Source organism: Tiliqua scincoides, chromosome 7 (assembly GCF_035046505.1).
Source record: "Tiliqua scincoides isolate rTilSci1 chromosome 7, rTilSci1.hap2, whole genome shotgun sequence".
Classification (NCBI taxonomy): Eukaryota; Metazoa; Chordata; class Lepidosauria; order Squamata; family Scincidae; genus Tiliqua; species Tiliqua scincoides.
The window spans coordinates 53,497,247-53,522,863 of NC_089827.1; the positions used below are offsets into that span (position 1 = coordinate 53,497,247).

The 25,617-nt window shown below is 45.7% G+C and overlaps 1 protein-coding gene across 3 annotated transcripts in view; it reads left to right on the forward strand.

Moving 5' to 3' along the window:
* Window positions 1-3,239: 3,239 nt before the first annotated feature.
* TOM1 (target of myb1 membrane trafficking protein) overlaps window positions 3,240-25,617 on the forward strand; it is a 39,077-nt gene continuing 16,699 nt past the window's right edge. For 2 of the 3 annotated variants that reach the window (XM_066633341.1, XM_066633342.1), the window contains exons 1-9: window positions 3,240-3,360; window positions 12,980-13,064; window positions 17,419-17,497; window positions 18,900-19,049; window positions 20,507-20,641; window positions 21,623-21,769; window positions 24,317-24,433; window positions 24,645-24,778; window positions 24,881-24,914. In XM_066633341.1, the coding sequence (XP_066489438.1) occupies window positions 3,309-3,360; window positions 12,980-13,064; window positions 17,419-17,497; window positions 18,900-19,049; window positions 20,507-20,641; window positions 21,623-21,769; window positions 24,317-24,433; window positions 24,645-24,778; window positions 24,881-24,914 (933 nt within the window). In that variant the 5' untranslated portion in view covers window positions 3,240-3,308. Of the gene's footprint in view, window positions 3,361-12,979; window positions 13,065-13,922; window positions 14,072-17,418; window positions 17,498-18,899; window positions 19,050-20,506; window positions 20,642-21,622; window positions 21,770-24,316; window positions 24,434-24,644; window positions 24,779-24,880; window positions 24,915-25,617 lie in introns of those variants that run through there. The other variant, XM_066633343.1, reaches the window with a different exon arrangement.

Sequence of the window (25,617 nt, forward strand, 5' to 3'; positions counted from 1 at the left end):
TGCATAAATCTCATTGACTTGGAGGTTACTCAGTAGCCACTCCTAGGAGACTGAGCCCAATAGTGTCTCAGAAGCAGCCACACAATGCTTCCCAAGCATTTACATTCGAAGTCCTAAATTCTCTAGAAACTCAAGCTAATAAATACCACAAAACAGATGTTCAGTTTCTCAAGAGAACATGAGACTGCAAAACGCAATCCTTCAATGCCTTGGCTAGATACCTGCTTATAGTATTCTGACATAAGTCAGAGGAAGTGTTCTAAAACTCTGTTCCTGGGAAATTTCAGCTTACCAGGCAAATCGGCTATTTGGGTGAAATAGCTCTAGCAAAAGGAATTGTTCATTTTGGTAGAATGATTTAAATTCTGTAGACCGGGGTGCCCAAACCCCAGCCCGGGGGCCACTTGCGGCCTTTGGGGGCTCCCAATCAGGCACTCGGGGAGCCCCCAGTCTCCAATGAGCCTCTGGCCCTCCAGAGACTTGATGGAGCCCATGCTGGCCCAATGCAACTGCTCTCAGCGTGAGGACAACTGTTCGACTTCTTACCTGAGCTGAGGGACAAGGGCTCCCTCCACTATTTGCTGTTTCACATATGTGATGCAGCGGTGGCAGAGAAGGAAAGGCTAGCCTTACTTTGTGCAAGACCTTTTAGATGCCTTGAGCTACTGCAAGACCTTCATTCATTCAAATGAGTTCCATCTCTAATAAATTTTTATGTAAATTTAATCAAATTTTGAATGTAAATTAATTCTTTTTTTCTCTGGCCCCCGACATACTGTCAGAGAGATGATGTGGCCCTCCTGGCAAAATGTTTGGACACCCCTGCTGTAGACAATGAAATATTGAAAAAATACTGGTGCCTTGCCCTTGGAGTAAAATATTTCATTGAACAAAACAAAGCAACAATCTGATGTGGTGTTCTTGTGTCTATTAAATATGAAACCATTCTTACAGGTAAATTTCCTACTTCAGTTTCAGCTGCCTGTTATGCAAAAAGAAACTGCAGCAATACATTTCACTTTCATCTGATTAGAGACCAGAGCATGGATGCATGTCAAAGCTTAGCCTTATTTAGCTTGCAAATTTATTTGGGCTGGTGAAAAATATAATTATATAGAACATATGAATGTGTGCAAAACCTAAATTAAAAAATAAATAAATATAAGAACATTGATGAACGCCATGAAAGGTTGGATGGAATTGGACAAAAGAGGAAAGCATATAGACAGAATTTGAAATGTGGTTATAATTGAAAATGGCTAAAAGAGTAAAGCAATGAAAGTTGATATATTGCTGTATCTCCTTTATAGCCAAGGCATCCTGTGGTTCCTTTTGCTGTGCTAAGACCCACAGCCAAGATCTTTGGCTGAAGTATTTTCCAGCACTCAAGCTTTGAGCCTGGTAGTGAGAACAATAAAGTTATAGCAACAGAATGTCAAGAGTCCACCTGTGCCTTGTTAGAAGCAAGGGCCATATATCAGATGAACTAACATACCTGCTGTGCATTGCAGAATCTTTGGTTGGTGCTTCAAAAACCTGCAGAACAGTACTTGCAAAAAATACATTCAAACCATACTTATTTGATGGAAACTACTGAAGTATGTCGGCGAGAAATATAAGAACTAAACTCCCACTTGATCACACAAAATATAAACACACAAAAAACCCTATATATTTGCAATTTAACCTGCTTCCATATGGCTGCTTTCCAACCAATGTTAGTTCACAACAGCTCAGTAGCAATACTGCAGTTTTTGTTCTGTGCTTCTGTATTTTTATCTCTTGGGTCCAAGTAGCAGAGGCAAGAGAACAGTGCTGTTCCCCAGGTTGCTGGGGTCCCTGCATTGGATCCCCCAATACCTTTGATGGCATATTAGTGCTACCACTATAACCACTACTGAGGATTCAGGGTTCACTGTGATCAGGTGCATCCTTGGCTGGTGCCTTACCTCTGACAGAAGAAGCACCCCAGCAATGTTTGGCAGGCACCTCCAGCCTCCAAAACCCACTAGAGCTATAACTGTACAAGAACTGGAACTCGATGAGTAGTGGAGAACTCTTGAGAACAATGCTAGGCAGAGGGTCTCCTTAATGGTGAGTTTCAAGGTGGGAAATGTTTCTCAATTGAATATTCTCCAAAATTGTAGGTATCCATTAGAAAAAATATTAACTAAATAATTTTGTCTTGTGGGGTGTGTCAAAACATTCTAGGCCCCTGTGTCAACCTAGCTGTGCCACTGGATCCAAGTAGCAGAGGCACTGGGGAACAGTGCTGTGGGTCTTCAAATTGTGGGTCATGACCCCAGTGGGGTTGTGAAGCCTCACTTGGGGGGTCATGGCAACCTTTAAAGCCTAAAGAGAGGGCTTGGATCCAATCCAGTCATGGTAGTGCCTTATCAAAATGGAGTTCTTGTATATAATCCTGTACAGCCTCTTCTCACTGGCTTGCCCTGCAGTTCCCAAGGCCAGTCTTGCTCAGGCTGCTACAGGTTGTGAAGACCCAAGCAGAAGGGGGAAACGGGACAGATGGATCAGGTCCCAGGAGGGGGGCAGGATTGGCGGTGGTTCCCCAGTCTCATTATTTATTTAGGGCAGTGGTTCCCAAACTTGTTAGCAACAGGACCCACCTTAATTTAAAAAAAAAAATGCTTTACCAACCACTCAAGCCTCAGGCTATAAAGGTTACTTGGCCACAGCATGCCCCCAAGTAGCAGATTGTTTAACCTTGATGCACATAATGTAATGGTCCAGTCTGATCATAGTCTAGCCTAAGTGTCAGTTTTGTGACCCGCCAAAAAAGTGGGTCGGGACCTACAGTTTGGGAACCACTGATTTTGTGGGGGGGGGGGTGGTTTGTGGCACAAAAAAAGTTGAAGGCCACTAGAATTCAGAGATAAATCCCAAAGAGAGCAAGGCTTGTGTTGTGTTAGTTAACCTGCGGAACTCCCTGCCACAGGAAGTGGTGGTGGCGGCACCTGAAGGAGGTGGTGGACTAGGGTGTGCCAACTAGAGTGCCACATAGCAGTCCTCCATTCCCTGTTAAAGGCATCTAGGCCTTCAGGTGCCGCCACCACATCCTGTGGCAGGGAGTTCCACAGACCAATTAGTGGGTGGGTGTTCAAAGAAGGCCTTCCACTGAAGTGTAGATCAGCTCCCTCCCACCCCCCGCCCTTAGAGCCTTGCGGCTTAGCTCGCGCCCGGGGCCTACGTCACGGCTAAGAGCCCGTAGCCACGCCCCCTCCCGCCCACGTGACGCGCCCTCGCGGCCCTGTCAGCTGATCGCGGCTGAGCTGGTGGCAGTGGCGGCGATGGACTTTCTCCTGGGCAACCCCTTCAGCTCTCCCGTGGGACAGCGCATAGGTAAGCCGCTAGGCGCCCCCACCCCCCGCGCGCGGCCTTCCCCTCCCCCGGCCCGAGTTCCGTTAAACGGCTTCTTTACATTTAAATTTCTCACCCAGGTTGGGACTCCTGGGGTGGGCGGAGCCCTGCGCCCTGCCTAGGTGGGCTTCGCGGCGTTGCATCCAATCGGGATACGGGATGGCTTTGATCGGCGTGGCGCGTTAGCCAATGGGGAGTGGGAAAATAGGCAGGCCCTTGAGGCCGCTCTTCTGGCCAATCCCAGTGTGGCGAGGGGACCGGGGGGGGGTCTTGAGTAGAAGAGAAAGTTTGCTTATTTAAAGGGGCCGCACCCTCTTGGGCGAGAGTCACGCCCCCTTGGACGGACTGGTGGTAATCCTCCTCCCAGAGAGGTGTCATTTTAGCCACCCTTACCTGGGAGTAAGCCCCATTGACTATCGTGGGACTGACTTCTGAGTAGACAGGCACAGGGTGGGCTCTGAGGTTGCACGTCTGCTACACTTACCTGGGAGTAAGCCCCATTGACTATCATGGGACTGACTTCTGAGTAGACAGGCATATTTTAGAGTTGGGCTCTAAAATAGTTGGCAGCAGCTCAGAGGCCTGGAAGGAGCAGCCCTGTTCCTCCATCAGCTGCCAGCCTAGATGCCAAGAGAGAAGCAGCAAGTGTGGCAGAAGAAGCCCCTGGAGAGGAGGGGGCTGAAGAGGTGGCTGTTGCCTGTCTCCAACTTGCTTCTTGGTGTGGCTTTGCTGAGCCTTAAGAGTCCAGTCCTCAAGAGTCGCTGGAAAGTGGTTGTTCCTGGCAGGGAGAAACTCTTTTCCATTATTATTACAATAATAACAATAATAACAATAACAACTATTTGTATACTGCTCATATGAACAGGACAGAGCAGTGTTTCTCAACAAAAACAGTGATAGGAGGCTCCAAAGCATGTTTTACCGCAGTCGAGAGCCCTCTTGTCCACTCTGAGCCTCTTCCTGGTGTTTGTCACCTCACATCTGGCCTCCCAACCCAGAAGCAACCAGCAATGATGTCATCGCCAGTGACTTCTAGTGGTACTTCAAACAGGTGGACCATGTGAAGTGGTACAGTGGAGGACATCCATAGAGAAACAGTGGTATAGAGGGGAATCTCAGAATCTTTCCATGTAATGGACCGGGAGGAGGAGTTGATCCCAGAGGCAATCCAGTGATATCTGTAGAGGATAAACTACATGTGCCTTTTTAAGGCAAGGGCATGAGAAGGATTATAGTTCACTGATCTGGATGCTTTTTCAGTGCCAAGTGTTGCACAGGAGGTGGTGAGATTACACGGTGGGTCCGAGCCAGTTTTCTTCCAGGGAGAGTGCTGCCTTTTATGTGTCTTTATAAACCTGCATTTCTTTATGGTATTATAGATAAAAGCATATCCTGGATGATTCACCTACTCCTTCTAGATTTCATCATGCCCCGACCTACTTCACAGAAGCCCTGCTCCCTTTTAGCTTTATAACACAAAACTCATGTAAATCCAAGGCATTTACTGGACATTCTGGACATAAAAACAGTCTTAAAAGCAGTGGTCTACATTACCCTGTTTTTTTTTACTCCAAGTTTGGGTAGTTCTGGATGCCTAAAATATGGAGAATTTCTAGTCCCTGTTCATTTGCTTCATCTTCTGGTAATCAATGACTCAGTTGTTCCTTCCCATACATTAATGGCAATTTTTTCCAATCCATATGCAGGCTCTGTTGGTGAGTCAGGATCAACTACATGGGGGATCATGTGGTTAAAAGATGAGGGTTGAGAGGAGATTATAAGCCCTGTTTTGCTGAAGGAGTGCATTTTCTGTTCAGTGTGGATGTATTTCCTTTAATTGGAGACCAGCCTTGGGGATAATGACTGATTAATGAAGGATGATTCAGAATTTGAAATTAGCGCAAGAGCTAGCATACTTTGTGACTTCTCTTCTGTCTGTAGCTGCCCTCATTATTTCAGTCACCTGAATTTGCTTCTCTGAAAATGCTGCTCAGAAATCGTAAGTTCATACAGGTGAAAAATTAGTAAATGATTTACAGGGACCTTTCTTCCTCTTAAAGATGAATTCTTAGAGCAGCCTAACCAGTTAAGACCAGCAGCAGGTCATTTTGGATTATTCATAAGTTGAATAAAAATGAAGCAGATGAAATGAAATATTGCCTGTATTGAAACAAGATAGCGTTTTTGAGATAAACCTCTCTGTGGTTTGGAAAATCAACTCTACAGCATTGCTAATTCAAGGAAGGCACATAAATTACTTACATCAGTGTCGTCTGCACTAGGTGCTTTTTTGCAGGTGATATTTATCTATCACCTTTTTATGCCGCCCTTCCTCCAAGGAGCGCTGGTGTAGTTTTGTGCTCACAACAACCCTGCCGGGTAGGTTAGACTGACCTAGGGCCACCCAGGAAGCTTGGTGACTGAGTGGGGAGTTGAACCTGGATCTTCCAGGTCTATTTAGAGTTAAAGAACAATTTAAAATCTGTATTTTAAAATTACAAAATTTGAGCCAACAGCAGTAGGTATTAATAGAATACTCTGGTCCTTGCTGTTCATTCCCAGACTCGAGATGCATATGATGTTAGCAGTGCTAAATGTCTTCAGCGAAACCTTGGTCCTATCACTTCCCTTTGAAAACAACAGGTAAACATCGGGATTTTAGAGCATATAGTACCCCTTGAAATCTGCAATAACCTGACTGGCCTATAAAACATAGCACTTCAGAGTTATGTGACAAGTTGCCAGTATCATCACCACACCCTGGAGACACATGAACGCCCTTCCCAGCCAACTTTTGAAGTTTGCCAGAGACACTCCACACATGTTGTCAGCTGGGAACGTTCAAGTTCCCAAACAGATTTAGTCTCTGGTCTGATAACCCTTCAATTTGGGATGTTTGTTTTCAAGTGAGATTTGTGCCCTTGTGTCTACCCTCTGGGCCACCCTTCTGTGCAGGAGCCTTGTTGACTTGGGTTTCAGGAGGTGCATGAATGGTTCTAATTATAGCTCCCAAAGCGGAACCCAACATTCAGATCATTCATGTGACCAATGAATAGTCCTTGTGTTTTGGAAAACTTCATCAAAGGAGTAAAGTCCAAAATGTCCTTAAAAAAAAAAAATGAACAATGAATACTGTACATACTAAACATCGCTAACTCAAAATCCGTTCCATGGTCTTAGGGAACTCAAAATCCGTTTTGTGGGCTAAGAGCATTATTTGGGAGGCCAGGAGAAGTTAAATTCCTCGCCCTTTGAAGCATTTAAATCTAGATATACATGAAAGGGGGGGGGAAAAGATGCTCTTTTAAAATGTTCTGTCACAGTAACCCCAAGTTCCTTTAGAATGACCTAATATCTGTTGTCGCACAGAATGGGATGCACTTTCCCAGGGAAGATTGCTAAGGTAAATATTCTATGCTGCTTAGACGAGGAAGCAGAATTCATCGTACCCAATCCATGCACTGCCAGCATCTGTGTGCCTGCTTCTTTTGTGGGTTGTCAATGAGGAGGACAGGGGGGAGGTCACTTACATAATTCTCTGTTTTTAGGGTCTCCACCAGGGGTTTTGTGTGGCAGTATGCTCTCTCCTGTTGGTCCTCAACTGTTTACCCCACACCCAAAGGAAGAAAAAGAACTGTGAGGTGGCCCATCTCTTTTTTTGCTGTACTTCTGTGCTGTACTTGAATAGGTGGGTTTTCTGTTTAGGCCCCCTATTGAACATTAAAAAGGCTTGAGCGTGCATTCAGATTATATTCTCAGCACATGGGGGGGAAATTATGGCCTGAGTGAGGCAAAAGTGTGTGTGGCTATGCACTTCTCCCATGAGATAGGGGAAGGCCAGTTTGAAGTATTATTTGAACCAGCACTGAGGTAGGCTTAGGGCGCAATCCTAACCCCTTATGTCAGTGGTTTCCAGCACTGACATAAGGGCAGTGCAGCTCTGAGGTAAGGGAACAAACATCATCTTGCTTTGAGGAGGCCTCCATGAGTGACACTCAACTGCAGGATGCAGCACATGTCCCATTGGCACTGCTATTCCAGTGCTGGAAAGCACTGACATAAGGGGTTAGGCTTGTGCCCTTAAATGAGCGAGGCTGCTGCTGTGCTGGCAATAGGATTAATAACTTCTAAAATGAGATGCCACATTGAATTGGTAACACTAAGAAGATGTGCTCTGGTTGGATCTGGAAGAGTTGAGATGTAACTTTTTTTAAAAAAAATAGTGATTTTAAAAAACTCCTTTTCACATGTTAGCTATTGTTGCAAGATAGCTCAAACAATAACCTGTATTTTCACTGTATTCAGTAAATTTAATCCAGTGCTTCCCAAAGTGTGGGCTGCGATCCTCTGGTGGGTCATGAGCCCAAGCACAGTGAGCTGCAATCTGGGCCCTTCCCCTCACCCTTGCACTGGGTTGGCTCCAAATAGGAGCCATTCTGGAAGCCCCATTACTCACTAGAGCTTCCATAGGCCTCTCCTGGCCAAGCAACCCACTTTACTGGCTTCTGCAAGACTTGGAATGACCCTCAGTAGTCTCCGTAAGCCACTTCTGGTTTGCTTCTGAAAATCAGCAGTGGCTCATGGAGGTTTCTGAAGGCTTGGAGAGACCTCCAGCACCATCAGGAGTATTGCGACCCACCAGAGGACAAGGTGGGTCGCCGAACTACAAAGTTTGGGAATCCCTGGTTTAATCCATTACAGCATAAAGGTTTTGTGGGATGGCAGACCCATTTCGTCCCGTGGGATACACGGCACCCTGTCTTGTCTTGTAAGAACAGCACTATGAAAGCATTAATAGTTACCATGCAGGAGTAAAAAGATCATAAGACTGAGGGCCCACTCCTAACAAACTTACCAGTCCTAATGCAGCCATGAACAAATGTGCACCAGCAACAAATGCTCCTTTACCTTGAGAAGGCCTCCACATCTGCCTTTCCATCACAGGATGCAGCATGTGCTCCATTGGCATGGCTGCATCGGCGCTGGAAAGTTGGATGGGATTTGGCCCTAAGTGCTTCATACTTAGCGCATATACAGCACACTGAGCACTGAATTCAGTGTCTTTTACCTATATTATCTTAGCAATCCTTATAACAACCCTGTAAAATAGACAAGTATCTTTCTTCCCCATTGCAGATGGGGGACTGAGGGTGAGCTCCATCAACTTGCCTAAGGCCGCCTAATGAGTTTGTGGCTGAGATGTGATTTGGAGTGGGGGGGGTGAGTTGGGTCTTAGCCTGTGGTTGTAGTACAGCACCTATACGCAGAGTTGTGAATCTTGGTGTTCATTAAAATTAAGAAAGAAAGAAAGAAAGAAAGAAAGAAAGAAAGAAAGAAAGAAAGAAAAATCTGGCAACCAGTTTGTTCTGAGAGCAGAATTTGGATCCTGGATCTTTCCTTATTTTTAGCCCTGCTTATATCCTGTCAGACCAGTATTTGCTTTGTCATGGGCCTTCTTTCCTAATCACACCTTTCCTCTTACCATGTGCTCGATGGGGTTGCTCCCTCCCTACCCTGAAGTCTGGGCATACCTTATGTGCGTTAAAGGACTGGAACCTTTGTCACCGTCCAGAGCTGCTGTTGCTGGCCAGGATGTTATGAAACTGGATCCCCTCTTGGCACCTGCCTGGTGCTGTAGCCGTTTGTCCAGTTCTTGGGCTCCTTTGGAATTTTCTTTGTCTTAGAAGTGACAGTCTCTTTCCAGGGCAGCCGGAGGACTACACACAGCTTGTTTGCATTCCATTTTGCAATGTGAATATTTTGGGATCTTGACAGAAACTCTTTGCACTGAGGCAAATATTAGCAAAGTTCCTGGAAAAACCCTGGCAGAGGAAAATGGAGCATGGGAGTACAAGAGAGACCTTACTCACATTTTGTGGGTTTTAATTTGAGCCAACGCTTTGCCCTCAAACCTACTCTTGGTTCCCAGGTTCATTCCTGTAAAGTAGAAGAGGGCACTTCTGGCTTGACTATGAATATCTTTCTGTTGGTTTTCCCCAATGACATGAAAGTCAGTGTGATGTAGTAGATGGTGTTGGAAAGATTTGAGGGAAGCGGAGTTCAAATCCCCACTCATTCACCAGCAAAGCTTAGTGGATGGCCTTCCCAATCTGCCAGTTGTTATGAAGATAAAATACGTGTGTCACTCTGAACTCCTTGGAGGCAGGGAGGATTAAAACATAAGCAAGGCACAACATGTTCTGACTTTAAAATGAATCATAAGAAAAATAAATTCATGTTAAATTTTAAATTTAATGTTACATTTAATTTTTAAATTTATTTTAAAATAAATAGAAGGAAGGAGTGAGAAGATGTCACCCCTAAGCAGTTACCTAAGAGGGAGAAAAGGCAGGAGATGGCAGAGGCAGGTTAGCCATCATGCATGTGGGCCACTGCTGGCTGGCTAGCAGCAGCCACCATGGTCTGCTGTCTCTGCACTGGGTGCTCCTCCCAGCCAGCTGCTATTCGGTGGTGATGGCACTTCATGTGCTGATCGTGTTCCCAGAGGCCAACTTCTGCCAACTGCCATCCTTTCCTTTAGAATGTGGTAGGAAGTGACTGTGCATCGTGTCAGAAGCTGTTTTCTGGCTTTTTCTCGAGGGAAAAATGGCAACCAGCTGGAACTGGAGGCAAGGAACAGTAGTAGAACTTGAAGTACAGTTGAAACCTCTGCTGCCTACGGAGATATGGTGAAGAGAGTTCTTAAACAAACAAACCCCACTGCTGCCACTCACCCATCAAAAATTCCAGGCTGTTAATGGTGACCAGACAAGTAGATAAATGCCTAACTGGCATGCAGCCTAGTCTCTGATAGGCAGCTGGTAGAATCTAGAGGTGGTACAAAGAACTGCTGGTGGAGGAGGTGCTTCTTTTTAATGGTCCCTTATATATATGTTTTTTTTTAATCCTCCCTGCAGCTAAGGAACTAGCACATCAGGAACTCAGAATCCAACCTACTGTTGTGCTAGTTTTCTGCTTTCAGGGATTCGTTTAACACAAGGGTTCTTTCAAAAGTGGCACCTTCCACCTGTAGCCCAAAGTGATATAATAGATTCTACAATGTTCTGTTGCACAGCTAGGCTTGTGTTACAGAATGCTGGCGCCAGTACAGCTTCTTGTCTCAGTTTCTTTTTAAACGATTTCTAGCCCTTGTTGCTGTCGGGGGGGGGGGGGGAAATGGTTTCAAGATTGTTGTTGTCTGAAAGAGAAGGAGACATTCGTCAGAGCTTTGGTGTATCTAATCTAGCTGCTGGTCCCTTTCTGCCACTGTAGTTTTTGCAGCTTTCTCTTCCACATCTGACTACACATTGCATTGCCATTTTGCTGTGGCTTTCCTAGCCCAGGTACGCCTAGTTCTGTAATAAGTCAATTTTGTTTCTCATCAGAAGATCTTGGAAATGGGAAATGAACACTCTTTGCTTCACATGCAAAAGTAAAGTCCCCTTCCACTGGGAATCAGGAGAGCATCTAAGGACGCAATTCTAATCAACTTTCCAGTGCTGGCATAGCTGTGCCAGTGGGGCATGTGCTGCATCCTGCAGTTGGGGAGCAGTCATGGAGGCCTCCTCAAGGTAAGGCAATGTTTGTTCCCTTACCTCAGAGGTTGCATTGCTCTTATGTCAGTGCTGGAAAGTTAGTTAGGATACAATCAGCCATTCTCATCTCATTGGAATTGGCTTCCTTTGACTTCTTGTAAACATCTGCAGGAAAGGGGGGTTTTAAGGAAAAGCAGAGGCGGGTCTACCTCTCCTATCCTATTAAGGCTGCAGAAATGTTACAGAATTACCTCCTATTAAGGTTACAGAAATGTAACTAGGAAAGATTTTCCTTGTGATGCGGTGATGGGAAGGGCTTGAACCCATTAAAACATCGTTCATGATGATCTGTTAAAGGCTGCAAGAGTACTGACAGGGCAAAAAGGGGTCAAGCCTAACCTATAATCCTAGAAGAGACTTTGCCTATTCCACTTAATCTGTAGGCTACTACGAGTCTTGCAAATGCCACCGTGGACAATGGGTTGGATTAGTCTCTTCCCTCCTGTCTGTTGTTTGGAGATTCCCAGTTGGCCCCACTGATGGCTTGTTGCACATTTTTCCTTTGCAACCTGAACTTGGCTCTGCTTTCTTTGCCACAGGGAGTTGAGGCTGAGCAGATTACAGGTTGGAGACACTGGTAATGCTGGTAATAGCAGGTTGTTGTTCAGCGTACTGCCCTGAGTAACTGCATGGCAGATGCAGGAAACACTAACCGAATGGGGACACTGTCAACACCGGCCTGGATTGGCCTTCGCCTGGTTCTGCTGCCCATCCCATTTGCTTAGATGTCTCTCCTCATTATTCCCTCTGAAGAACCTTCTAAGAATGAATCAGCTGCCACCATTTTTGGTAGGACCAAAGGCAGCTCAAGGCTCTTTGTTCCTTGCCTCCCCTCACCCCACACAGTGGCACTAAAATATAGATGATAATTTGCTACTCCTTCATAGGACCCATTTGACATGAGCCACTTTACTCCTCCACATGATTAGGCCCTCCCAGGGCAGGACCTCTCTAGAGTCAAGGGTCTGAATTCTCCTCTTCTAAGAAGTTTCCTTATACTGATTAGGACCATTCATCCATGTAGTTCAGTACTGACTGTACATCCTGGCAGTGGCTCTCCTGGATTTCAGTCAGGGTTGTTTCCAGAGACGGAATCTGGAACCTTTTCTGCATGCAAAGCCTGTGCTCTGCAACTAAGTAATAGCTCCATCCCCTCTTACTTATTCAGGTGTGCACATCTTTTGCTCCTGATTTGATATTCCTGATGGCACCTCCATGAGAGCAGTGGTCCTTAAGAGCATAAAATAATCAGTTAGTTCAGCTTTCTGTCCCTGGGACCAGCCCTATGTCCCTGGACGGCCAGAAACATGGTGCTGTGGAGGTACTTCCTTTCCTGTGGTTTGTCCCTGGCATCTGGTCTCTGAACATGGAGAGTCTGTTCCTAGCTGTTGTATCTGCTAACCATCTGCTGCTTTCCTCCAGTCTTCCTTTCAGCTCTGGAAAGGAAAAAAAAAGTCACTGACTACTTCCTGTGTCCTTGGTGCTACAAGAGCTTACCTTGTAGGACAGGCAGTAGCATGGAGACTAATTTGGAATGGGGCTGTCTGGCTGTAGTACTTGTGGCAACCCAATGCTGCTGCAACTAGCTAGAGGTTTCTGACCAGTAGTGGTTAGCTGGAAGCAGCTAGTGTCCTTCCTCCTGCATGGGGGAGAGGAGACTGGTGCCCTTTCTGGAGGGCGTTGTGAGGCAGAGCAGTAGGGGTTGTCTGCCCCATGCAGGCACATGGCTACTAAGCGGTTAGCAGCACATGACTCATATACCACTGATGTCATGTCTCATGAGCTGTTGCTGGTTCTGACTACATAGTGCTCTTTCAATACCTACTGTGCAGAACAGGCCTCAGCTTCTTAAACAGGAGGGGTCTGTTTGGAAATCTGCCTTTTCTACGAGCCTCGCTCCGCAAGGACAGGAGGGTTCCTCTGCCACATTCTTTCATGTTTTGAAAACAGATCTAGGGATGTTATCAACTTTGTGCATATGTTTTTTGTTCTCCTTACCTCCCCAGAGAAAGCTACAGATGGCTCCCTGCAGAGCGAAAACTGGGCTCTCAACATGGAGATCTGTGACATCATTAATGAGACAGAAGAAGGGTAAGGGAGCAGGTGCCTCTAGGCAATATCTGTTGACGTTATCTATGTGCTTGGGAAATTCATTGGCACTTGCTTACCCTGCTGTGCACAAGTCTTCTGAAATGCAGGCACATCCTGCACGGGGAAAGAAACTTCAAAGACCCAGCTTGTATCCCATGACACAAAAGAGAATACTGCCAAAGCAACATGCCCCTGGAAGCCTGTGTTTCCACCACAGGCACCTTTACCCACAGTTCCTAGCATGGGGGTAAAATCAGGCCACCACACCTTCCCTGGCATTTTTTTTGTTTTTGCTTCTTTCTCATACAAGCCAGCTTCTTGTGGTATATTCCTTCTTTCGTGCCCTTTCTTTTTCTCCGAATCCATCTTGCTCTCTCTTTCCCTGGGAGTTTAATACTCTTCAGAGTGGCAACTGATGAGACTGGAATGTCTCCGCGGGCCTATTCAGTGCTCTGATTTTATTCAGTCCCAGCTGGAGGTTTTTGCTTTCAGGTATAATGATGATGATAGTAAAATCAGAGTGTTGCAATGAAGAGGTGTGAAGTTCCAACCACCCACTCTTCTTATCCCAGGATCTTCTTCCTCTCCTACCCAGTGACATCCAGAAATCTGTGGAATGCCAAACACAACCATGCTAAATCCTATAAATAACTTGCAGTGGGTTTGCTGGTGACCTCAGTATGGGTAAGAACAGCATGTGATAGAAGTGGTGTCCCATGGAATGGAAAGCAGCAGTTATGTGGCTGCAGCTATTCCCCCCCTCCCAAAACTACGCACATGCACACACCCTTATTCAGTTCTCAGCCACATGCAGTTCAGCAATTCATCAGTTCAATTCTGTTTTCCTTGGACATCAGAGATGTTGGTTCTCATTCTAACTTAACTGTGGACTCGGTGAATCATCTGAGGCAACTCCCTGTCTTCCAACTAAAATTTGTTGTGAAGATGAATTAACTTTGCATATTTGAAAAGGCCGGAGAAGTTGTTATGACTAGACTTTGTGCAAGGTCAGTATTTCATTTATTCCCTTTTGATACAAGGCATGCAGGAGACATGCATTCAGACACATGTACTTGGTGCTAGATGCTGGACGGCACAGTGCCAGTTCAGTAGTGTGCCTGTTTACAGGGCTGATGGCAAGATGCCACAGAGCCAGAGGCCAGGAAGGCCACATTTTTCATTGAACAATGTAAACATCCCTCCCTTCCTTAATTGATGTTCAGCACACCAAAGCAGAACAGAGATTTATTTACCCTTACATTCAAATGGAATTTTCATGCCTTCAGAATGGAGATGAAGCTTTCCAGCTCCAAATCACGTTGTAACAGCATGTTTGGTGTTTTATGGCCACAATCTCCTCCCTAGACTCCTTCGTTTGGGAGAACAAAACAGTAAGGTGTCGCACCTCCAAAAGTCCTCACTCACCCCATGATTAAGCTCCATCCAGGAGCCAAGTTAACAAGCCAATGAATCAGCTAAAGTAGTTGTTGCACCTCAACCAAGTGGGAAAACAAAGGCAGAAGCAGTAATGGAGTATCCTCTAAGAATCCCCACCCCACCCAAGAATCCCAGAGAATTTTACAGGGCACAAATCTGGTAAAACCCTCTGCTTGAGATCCTTGTGTTCTTCATTTTCAATTGGTTCTTCTGTTTCTCACCTGTTCCCATGCTCTGCTGTTGTGCTTATGGGAAACCCACTGGTACTGCTGCAAGTTACCCCCGTTCCAGTCTCCAACAGAAAACTACCAGGCCAGGCAGCTCCCAGGATTGGTCACACCCCACAACCCCCTTCCTTTCTAGCTTTCTATCCTTCTATCTCTCTGAGCACTACTAAGCTGCTGAGCCAGCACAGGCTGGTCAGTCAACCTTGTGGGCTGATTTTTCCCTCTCCCCAAGGGTCGGTCCTTCCTTCCTCCCAAGAAAGGCATCTCAGCTCCCTTGCCCTGTTCCCTTTCAGACTATTGCCTGGTTGCATGTTAGGGCTGCTTCACAGCTTCCTTTTCTGTCTTTGAGGCCCCTGTTTGCCCAGGCAGAATCACTTGGTTGGCTCTTTGGTGCCACTACTTCACATTCTTACTTTGCAGATAGGTAGCCTTGGTGCAGCTTTGCTAAAGACCCACCAACCCCTCTCTATTTTCCTTATCTTTGTCCCATGTGAAGTCAAATTGACTCACATGCCAGTTGTGATCTCCCTTTGAAGTCTTGGGCTATCAGTTACATATTTGGTGTGAGATACCTGCCCCTCCCCCCAACACAAGTGGGTGAAATGCATTCACAGCCTGTTTCTGTGCTCTCTCCTTGCCTGTAGTTCTTGGTTTGGGCTATAGAACGTCACCTCCAACTGTGGCCTGAACCACCAGAACCCTCTTCCTTCTCTTCCATTTATGTCTCCACCTTTTGTCCCTTCTCCCCTGCACCCCTAAATGCTATTTTTTTGCCCTTGGGTTCCTCTGGGAGGCCCAGCTAATCTCCTTACAACCATCTCCACCCATGATTTTCCCCCTCTTTGCCCTGCCCCTTCTCCTTCTACAAAGTTTCTCCTCCCCTTTTTTTTATTCTCTCCTCCTTCTAACTGCTTTCTCCAGCTGCATTGTGTATACCTCTAAGCCAGTGCCTCCCAAACTTTTTAGCAACGAGACCCACTTTTTAAAATGACAATTGTGACCCATTAGCCAAGAACAAAAAATAAAAGACTGGATTCATATGTGATCTATGGAATTCCAATTACTAAAAAAATTGGAAAATGTGACACTTTAATTTCAGAGTATGGATACCACAGGTTAGCATTCCAGTTAATAATTTTCTTCAGCAAACCAGGCAAGAGTATTTGCAAAGTGTTTTTTTTTTTTTATGTTTAAAAAACTTTTTGTGAGCCACCAAAAATCAACTCGCAACCCAATGATGGGCCCTGACCCACACTTTGGTAACCACTGCTCTAAGCTGTAAAATTTCCCATCTAGATTAGGTGCATGTGAGCTAGTTTAGAGCACAATCCTACCCAGGTCTACTCAGAAGTAAGTCCTATTTTGTTCAATAGGGCTTACTCTCAGGAAAGTGTGGTTAGGATTGCAGCCTAACCTAATTAGTCTGCAAAGAGAGTTTAATTACTAAAGACTAGAATAGTGTCATAACTGTTATGCATAACATAACAGACAGACCCAGCTGGAATCCCCTTTTTTAGTTTTGAGCACTTTAATAAATTTTTGTGCAATTCCACCACTGAATTATATAGCTACACCATTAGCCATTACACTGTGTCCCTGCCCACAATTGCTTCCCCCCACCATGTGTGCATGTTACAAGTGTGTTAAAAAGCACTGTCAGCCGCAAAAGCTAGCCCAAGGTATTTTGGTGCCTGAGGGAACAGAAGTCAATGAAATGTCTCGTCCACTTTCTTCTTGCTTTCTCTAATTCAAATGAGACAAATGCACCACAAAGATCTCATTCACTGTACAGTGTACTTTCTTAGTATTCAGTGTACTGCTTATTGAAATGAATAGGCAGTGTACAAGGGAACTGCAGCACTCTTGTTCATTTCAGCCCCTGCACAGGAGAATACTCTGGCAGGCTCTGCCCCCATGGTTCATAAGTGTTTGTTACTCTGCTGTGCTGTATAATACCCCAAATTCATTGCCTCCTAGCAAAACCAGATCTAACTCCAGCGATCCCACTTCTGCTTCTCTGCCCGGAGGCGCATTTCATTCATCCCACCTTCCCCCAACACCACACACACACACTAAACAGTAGTGTAGAGGTGACACCCTTCATTGTGACCACAAGCTTTACAGACTTCCCATGCAGGCTGAGAAGTGGTCAAGTATTACACAAGACATACAAACATCTTGTCTGGTTTGCACCTTCCATATCATGGCTATAGGCACCGTGTATGCTGTAACACCTGCAGAGCTAGCAGGAGCCTAGCTCAAGATTGCAGCATGTGCTTTCTCTTTGAAAAAGGATCTTCTTTGGACATCTTTATATTGTGCTCTTTCTTTGTCCAGCTGCTGTCCCCTTCTGGCATGCTGAAGCTGTAACTCTGGTGTCCCTTTCCAAACCAGCCAACACCATTGTGCTCTGCCCAGTCATAATGTGGATTCTCAAGTAGCACTTTTTCTTCCATGACTGTGTGTATTTGTCTTGGTCTTTGTGCTCCTTCCTGTCAAGGTCTCCACTTTGTTGCTGAGTTGGTCTCTTGCTGAGTTGATTGAAGTTGGTGACTTCAACATTTGCCACCACCGAGGGAAGGGCGAGCTTCGCTTATTTGGTTGGTTCTGCAGCTCCAGAATGGCAGCTGCATATTTGATCTCTGTTCCCCTGTAAGCTTTTTTTGTAATCTTGCTTCCCCTTTCCCCAGGCCCAAAGATGCCTTCCGAGCCATAAAGAAAAGGATTGTTGGGAATAAGAACTTCCGTGAGGTGATGCTGGCCTTGACAGTGAGTATTCTAATACAATGTGGATCCTTTTGTTGCTGAAAGACTCCACAGTGCCCTGAAATGTGACTTTTTGAAGGCCCAATATGTTTTGAGTGGACCTTCTTTGGGGACACTGATGAACCAATGCTGCCTTCTGTCAAAGGAAGGGTCAGGCTTTGCTTTGAGGCACTTTACTGTAGGCTCATGTTTGGGGATGGTGTTTTTTGTTCAGTAAATGGCAGCTGGATTGGGGCACCCTGCAGATTCGGACTAAGGTATGGGAAGCAGGGGTTTAACCCCCTACACTCGCTATGATCTTGATCTGAATCGGAGCCCCTGTGGCCACTGTTTACCTTGGAAACAATGTTCCCATTGGTGGCAGTAGGAGCATTTTTCCCAGAACAAGCAGCAGCTGCTGGGGGGAGGGGGATAGACTCTAAATCAGGACTAGGGCAGAGTAGTGTTCCCTCTTCTGTTGGTGCTGCATTGGTGGCTTCCCTCATTCCCTTTGTTTTTGTCCCTTTCTCAATAGCATAAACGCATCACTTTTTTCACTCTGCCATCCTTCTTTGTTTCTTGCCATATTTTGACCGAGGAGAGAGGGCGTAATTGCAACAAAACTCTGACTTTAGTAGCTGAGTGAAAGTTCTAGAAACTGGCTACATCTGACCAAGTTGCATAAGTTTCCACCTACGTATTAAGATTATCAACTGAGGCCTTGCTCCATGTCCTGCCATTGCTAGGAGAGCAGGTGACAACATGCAGCAGGGGTCTTCTTGATGGCTGCACCAAGGCTGTGGAACTCCATTCCACTGGAGTCCCATGCTGCCAGTTTTCTGTTACATTGTTAATACCTTATTGTACAGAGTTCTCACCTATCAAACGTTTATGCCTAATAAAGGTTTTGTTGACTGTTAATACCTTATTCTGCCAGGTGTTACCTAGCCAGTTGTGTGTTGTCATACACAGCTGCTGTACTATGGTCCTGCTGTTTTATCTTCTTTTATTGCCCTTGTTGTGTTATATATTTTTAACTGTAAGCCACTTTGAGGACCTTTTGTAAGTGGCAACGTGGCCCATAAATATTAAAATGAATAAACCTGAGTATTTGAAGGTTAAGTTTTGAATGAAGTAGTGGGAAAGTACCAAAAGATAGCAATGGATATGTCATGAATATTTAGTTGAGAGTAAAATAAATATAAATGCAGTGACAGCAAAATAGCTGTTAAACTGCCCAAACTCGACAATTGAGTGTCCTTGTGCCTGCCATGTGAACCTTATGTCTCCAGTTGTGAACATTTTGAAGTGGTAGCCTGCTAACTCTAGGTGGGTGAATAATGTGTGTAGGTTCAAAAATTGCTAATTTTCCTAAAATCAGGGAAGAAGCTAAGGACCCCCAATGACCTCTTGTTTGGCTCTCTAGGTCCTGGAAACATGTGTCAAAAACTGTGGACATCGCTTCCACGTGCTGGTAGCTAGCCAGGACTTCGTAGAAGGTGTGCTGGTGCGAACCATTCTCCCCAAAAACAATCCCCCCACCATTGTGCATGACAAGGTGCTGACCCTCATCCAGGTGAGTGTGGATGAAGTGAGTTGCATGAGCAAACCTAGTTCCAGGAAATCTGTTTTCCTTCACTGGCAGAGAACAGAAGATACACAAGTTCATTTATGGCCCGGTTGTATCCAGGCCTTCCACTGATAGGACTTGTGCTGTGTCAGCACAAGGCCCAGGCTGCTAGTGCAGCAGCCACTATGTTGGTACATGGGCTAGGGCCATCAGTGCAATTGGATGATGGCCCTAGTTATGCACCAACAACCTCTGAAGTCCATGCCAGAGCAGGCATTCTAGGGGAGCAGAGCAGACTCCTCACAGAAGAGGCATTCCAGAGGAGGATCGGGGCAGAGATCAGGATCAGCCTGGGGCGTGTTGAAGGCAGGCTGGGGTGGATATAAGCCGCAGTAGTTACACCAATATGCCCGCAGCCTTGGATCCCCTTGGACTTATGCCAGCCAAAGAGCTGGCGCAGATCCATTTTGGCCAGTGTTTCTCAACCAGTGATATGGGTACCAGTGGTGCTTGAGGTGGTGCCTGGTGGTATTCGTGGGACCCCTGGCCACTCAGCAGCGAGACCAGGAATGCAACACAACAAATAGTTCCAGGACCATATGTGGACCTGGAATTCACAGGATCAAATAGGTGGACCATATGAAGTGATACAGTGGAGGACAAACATTGAGGCACACTGGTGTAGGCAATGGTGTTGGGGTCAAGGTAGTGGCAGAGTAGGTAAGTATCTTTTACTTACTCTCTGTCGCTGCTTGGTCCCTGTCTAGGCCGTAGCAATCAGCTAAGGCTATGCCAGCAGCACTGCTCACAGTGGGTCAGCCCAGCCTAGGATTGGACTGCTAAACACACTTATCCCAAGTTCGCCATTTTGTGTCTGTCCCTCAGAGTACCCTTTCCTTTACTGTGCACCAGGAGTAAACCAGTGACAACAAAGAATGAAACTTTGACCCCTCAAGTAATTGTTCTGAACCTGGGCTTTGGCACGCCATATTACACTGTACTTTAAGAAAAGTTAAAATTTTGCACAGTCCAAATCCTTTGCCAAGAAAATTCTGCCAGTTGTATGTATTATATGTATTTATTAACTGTGCATTATATTGCTTTTATCTCAATTTTCATAGTTTATGTTGGTGTGGCTAATAGAGAGGGGTGCAGGGAATAGAGAGGGGTGCAGGGCACTGAATATATCTTCTGAAAATCTTATCCATCCATCCTTTCCACTCTTGAGATTTGAGCTAGCAAGGCTTACAGATTTTTAAGCATTCCCATGAGGACTAGAAACCTGCTTTAAAAAAAAAAAGCTGCGATTTTTGGAATGCCAAATACTGTATTTGACAACGTATTCTGCACTCACATGGAATTGTGGCATTCACATGGCTCTGGTAATTTTGTTCATGTGCATTAGAAAAAATGGTAATATGCATCATAATACTCTGACATGGTATCCTTTCCTGCCTTTCCAGTCTTGGGCAGATGCATTCCGCAGTACACCAGACCTGACTGGAGTGGTAACTGTTTATGAGGACTTGAGGAGGAAAGGCCTGGAGTTTCCCATGACTGATCTGGATATGCTGTCACCCATCCATACGCCACAGAGGGTAAGATCAACATTTCTTCTGCCCAGGAATCTTTCTCAGATCTGGGATTGTTAAAAGGGTGTAACGAGGAGGATGAAACAACAGAGATAATATTTCCACACACAGAAAATATCAGATTGGGACTTTGGATTCTGTGATCAAGATAAAGTATACCAATGATGCATGATTTCAACAATAGTGCATAAACTGATGTTCTGAGAGATAATCTATATTCTTTTCCTGTACTGTGTCTGAACACGTGCCTTAGTTTCTTGGAAAGGTTTAAACTTACCTTGACTAGATCTATAGTACAACTTAAAGTTAAAAATATGACCTGGAACCTTTTTAAAAAAAAAATTCATTCCAGACTGATATTTCTTTCTAAACAAAACCTAAGGGGAAACTTTATGAGGCGGTAATCCTGTGCTCACATAAATGGGAGTGCATCCCATTTAACTCAGTGGGGCTTCCTTTTTAGTAAGCATGCATAGGATGACACTGATGGGCTCCAAATAGAAAGGGAAGAGGCTTGAGTAAGTTGGTCAATATTGGCAAACCCTCTTTTTAAAGGGGACTTCAGTTTTTCAGAGGAAGCTGCAAAGTCTCACTTCATAGCCTCTGTAAGTTTAGGGTTTCAGTTTTTTCTTCACAGGACTAAAAAAAATGCCATTTGGTTTTTAAGTTGATAAGCAGTTCTTGCACCACTGGATCCCTTGCCACATATGCAAGGATGTAGACTATGTATCTGGCATGTTGAGCTAGACAGCCCTGTGTGTCATCTTTCTGCAAGCCACAGGAAAGCATTCAAGATGTGCTAATAGAAAGCAGGAAGAATTATAGCTCGTAACCGGCAGAAACAGAAAGCAGTATGTAAGGACCACAGTGGGTAAGAAAAAGAACCTACGTATAAGATGCTGCATGGATTCTTGGAATAGAAATAAATGATTTCCTGTGCTTAGCTTGCCTGTCACAGAATCACTCTTTTCTCTCTCTCTCACCTAGACTGTATACAGTTTGGACTCTTCGTTGGGACAGAACTCCCCAGCAGCAGATTCCCCTCAGACCATAGAGTCTATCCTGCACCCTGTGTCCTTGCCAGGGGTTCCAGGATCCACTGCCGATGCCCCCATTGCCCCTGCACCAGAGCAGGTAAGAGCAAATGTGAACCTCGTGCTGATAGATAAACACACACACACATACACACACACACACACATACACACACACACACACACATATTTATTCAAGTTCAATATCTATATCTCATAAGCCAGGGCAGTTAATAGCATTTTGTTTGTTTTTAAAGAAATAAAAAAAATTAGGATGCTATAACCATATAATTATAAAAGAGCCCTTATATAAGAGGAAGGAAGCTAAGAATCACCATCCCCATCTCTACCTCCACCTCACCATCCCCATCTCTACTTTTCCCTCTCACACAACACCAGAACCGGGGGCCATCCACTAAAATTGAGTATTAGGACACTGTCCTAAAACTGTCCTATAGTTACTAAAATTGAGTGTTAGGACAGAAGAGTTGGGACAGATAAAAGAAAATATTTCTTTACCCAGAGTGTAATTAGTCTTTGGAACTCCTTGCCACAGGATGTGGTGATGACATCTGGACTGAATGCCTTTGAAGGGGATTGGAGGAAAAGTCCATTGCAGGTTATAAGTCGTGATGGGTATGTGCAACCTCCTGATTTTAGAAGTAGGCTACCTCAGAATGCCAGCTACAAGGGAGGGCATGAGGATGCAGGTCTCTTGTTGTCTTGTGTGCTCCCTGAGGCATCTGGTGGGCCACACTGAGATACAGGAAGCTGGACTAGAAGGACCTATGGCCTGATCCAGCAGGGCTCTTCTTACCTGCTAGTGCCTTTTTAGGTTTGGACTGTGTCCCTCAATCCTTCAGATAGCTACAGAACCATCAAGTGCCCTGTGAACATAAGAACAGCCCCATTGGATCAGGCCATAGCCCATTAGTCCAGCTTCCTGTATCTCACAGCGGCCCACCAAATGCCCCAGGGAGCACACCAGATAACAAGAGACCTGCCTCCTGGTCCCCTCCCTTGCACTGGCATTCTGACATAGCCCTTTTCTAAAATCAGGAGGTTGCACATACGCATCATGGCTTGTAACCCGTAATGGATTTTTCCTCCAGAAACTTGTCCAAGCCCCTTTTAAAGGTGTCCAGGCCAGATACCATCACCACATCCTGTGGCAAGGAGTTCCAAATACCAATCACATGCTGAGTAAAGAAATATTTTCTTTTGTCTGTCCTAACTCTCCCAACACTTAATTTTAGTGGATGTCCCCTGGTTCTCTTATGTGAGAGTGTAAAGAGCATCTCTATCCACTCTATCCTTCCCATGAATAATTTTGTATGTCTCAATCATGTTCCCCCTCAGGCGTCTCTTTTCTAGGCTGAAGAGGCCCAAACGCCATAGCCTTTCCTCATAAGGAAGGTGCCCCAGCCCAGTAATCATCTTAGTCACTCTCTTTTGCACCTTTTCCATTTCCACTATGTCTTTTTTGAGATGTGGTGACCAGAACTGGACACAATACTCCAGGTGTGGCCTTACCAGCAATTTGTACAGCGGCATTATAATATTAACCGTTTTGTTCTCAATACCTTTCCTAATGATCCCAAGCATAGAATTGGCCTTCTTTACTGCCGCCACACATTGGGTCGACACTTTCATCGAGCTGTCCACCACCACCTCAAGATCTCTCTCCTGATCTGTCACAGACAGCTCAGAACACATCGGCCTATATGTGAAGTTTTGATTTTTTGCCCCAATGTGCATGAAACACAGGAAAAAGAAAAGCTAGCAAGACTTATTCCCCCCCCCCACTCCATCCTGCCCCGACACACACCTTTTTCAGTTGTCATGAGATTCCATTATTTGATCTTATCTAAGCTGCTTTAGGAGCCTTGTTGTCTGAAGGGTAGGACAAAAATGCTCTCAATAAATAAATGTGGATGGAGGAAGCAGAATCCTTCACCTGTTTTGTTGTGGAACCTTCATGTTACTCCAGCTCTAACCTTGGGGAGAGGAGGGGGAAGAAGGAGAAACTACAAGGTTTATTGTTGATTCAGAAAGCGCAGGTGGACAAACTTAGATAGTAAAGGGGAGCTTGCTGGCAAAGAACTGAACAGCCCCCCCCCCCCATATCTGTAGAACCCATATCTATGGTTTCATTTAACCATGACATGTACCCGCAGCTTCAGCAGGCCTCAGAATGGCCATTGTCGGCCATCACTTCTGGTTTTCAGCAGATGAATATAGGGTCCAGGCCACGGAGATGGGCATTTGCCTGTATCTGCAGTTTTAAGCTATCCACATGGGGTTCTGAAACGGAACCCCTGTGGATAAGGGGGGACCCCTGTAATTCAGGTGCAGGTATTTAGTGAGGACTTGCTTTGCGTAGGTAAAGCCTCCAGTTCAATCCCTAGCGTCTTGGCTTAACAGATGGTGGGTAGTTGGGTACAGAAAGCCTCTGATCTTGGATTCCTGAGAGCCACTGCCAGCCAAAGTAGGTCGTAGTGAGCTAGAGGACCCAATCGTCTGACTTTGTTCATAAAGGCATGTTATTTTTGTTCATCTGTATCTGCTTATATGTCCATCTGTGTGTTCTCACCTTCTCTGGGAGTGGAAAGCTCAATTGTGGGCTTAATGCACATTTGTGATTTCAGATTGGAAAACTGCGCAGTGAGCTGGAAGTGGTGAACGGCAATGTGAAAGTGATGTCTGAGATGCTGACAGAGCTGGTGCCAGGACAGGCCGAAGCCTCCGACCTTGAACTGCTCCAGGTAGGAACAGAAATCGGCCACTGTTGCTGTGAGCAGGAGCTTGATTTGCTTCACCAAATCAGCCACTGAGGTGGGCTTAGCTGACCCCAACAAAAGCAACCCCTTCATGTCAGTGACCTGAGTGGTAGGACTGAATTTTTAGCTGCAGCTCGTTATTGGCTATCAGTCTCTGGTTTAGTGCTCATGATTTACATTCTCTTGCCATGGGTAGGAACTGAACCGAACATGTAAAGCGATGCAACAGCGTGTACTGGAGCTGATCCCCCGTATCCTCAATGAACAGCTAACGGAGGAGCTGCTCATTGTCAATGACAACCTCAACAACATTTTCCTGCGCTACGAACGGTATTCCTAAGTCCTTCCCTCTTCCCCTGCTCTTTCCCTTTCCCTCCCACAAGCAGAGCAACTCACCGCCTTTTCATTGATGCTTGTCTCCCTCTCTTATAGGTTTGAACGGCTCCAGTCTGGTCAGCCAACAAAGGTGATTCAGTGCTCCTTTCCTTTAAGGCTCACTTACTGCTTTGTGACATTAATAGAGACTGAGATGAGTAGTAGAATGGACGACTGCTGTCATGATGACTTAGACCAGTGGTTCTCAAACTCTCTGGGAGAGTCCAAGAGCCACTAAGTCTTTGCTGCAGGCAGTGGGGGCAGGGGGAAGGCAGAGACGCGATGCTTAGCATTGCGCCTCTGATCTGGGTGCAAGAGCGCACTGCCACTCACCCCTGCCTGCAGCAGCTTCCCGCAGGTTTGGGGGAGCCCGGCACTAGCCTCAGCAGAGCTCCCCCCACAGCACAAAACCCTCCAGAAGATGCTCCACTTCCGGTTTCACGATCGCAAAACTGGAGGTGGTCGCAATCATCTTCTGGAGGGCTCCGTGCTGCGTGGGGAGCCCTGCTGAGGCTGGCGCCCCAACCCCCTGAGGCTGCTGCATCGCATCTCTGCCTTCGCCCCGCCACTCCCCTTAAGGAAGAACTACCCAGGCTGGGGTGTCACGACACCCCAGTCTGAAAACCACAGACCCTCAGAGTACAGCCTTCCATGTGTGGAATTGCAGTATTTGGTGTTGCGCTCAGAGAGGCTACTTCCATTACCCGAAATAGCTGATAAGGATTATGTCTGTCAATGAGGATTCTGGTCATATCACTCCCATATGAACATACAATAGCCCCATGCTCCCTGAA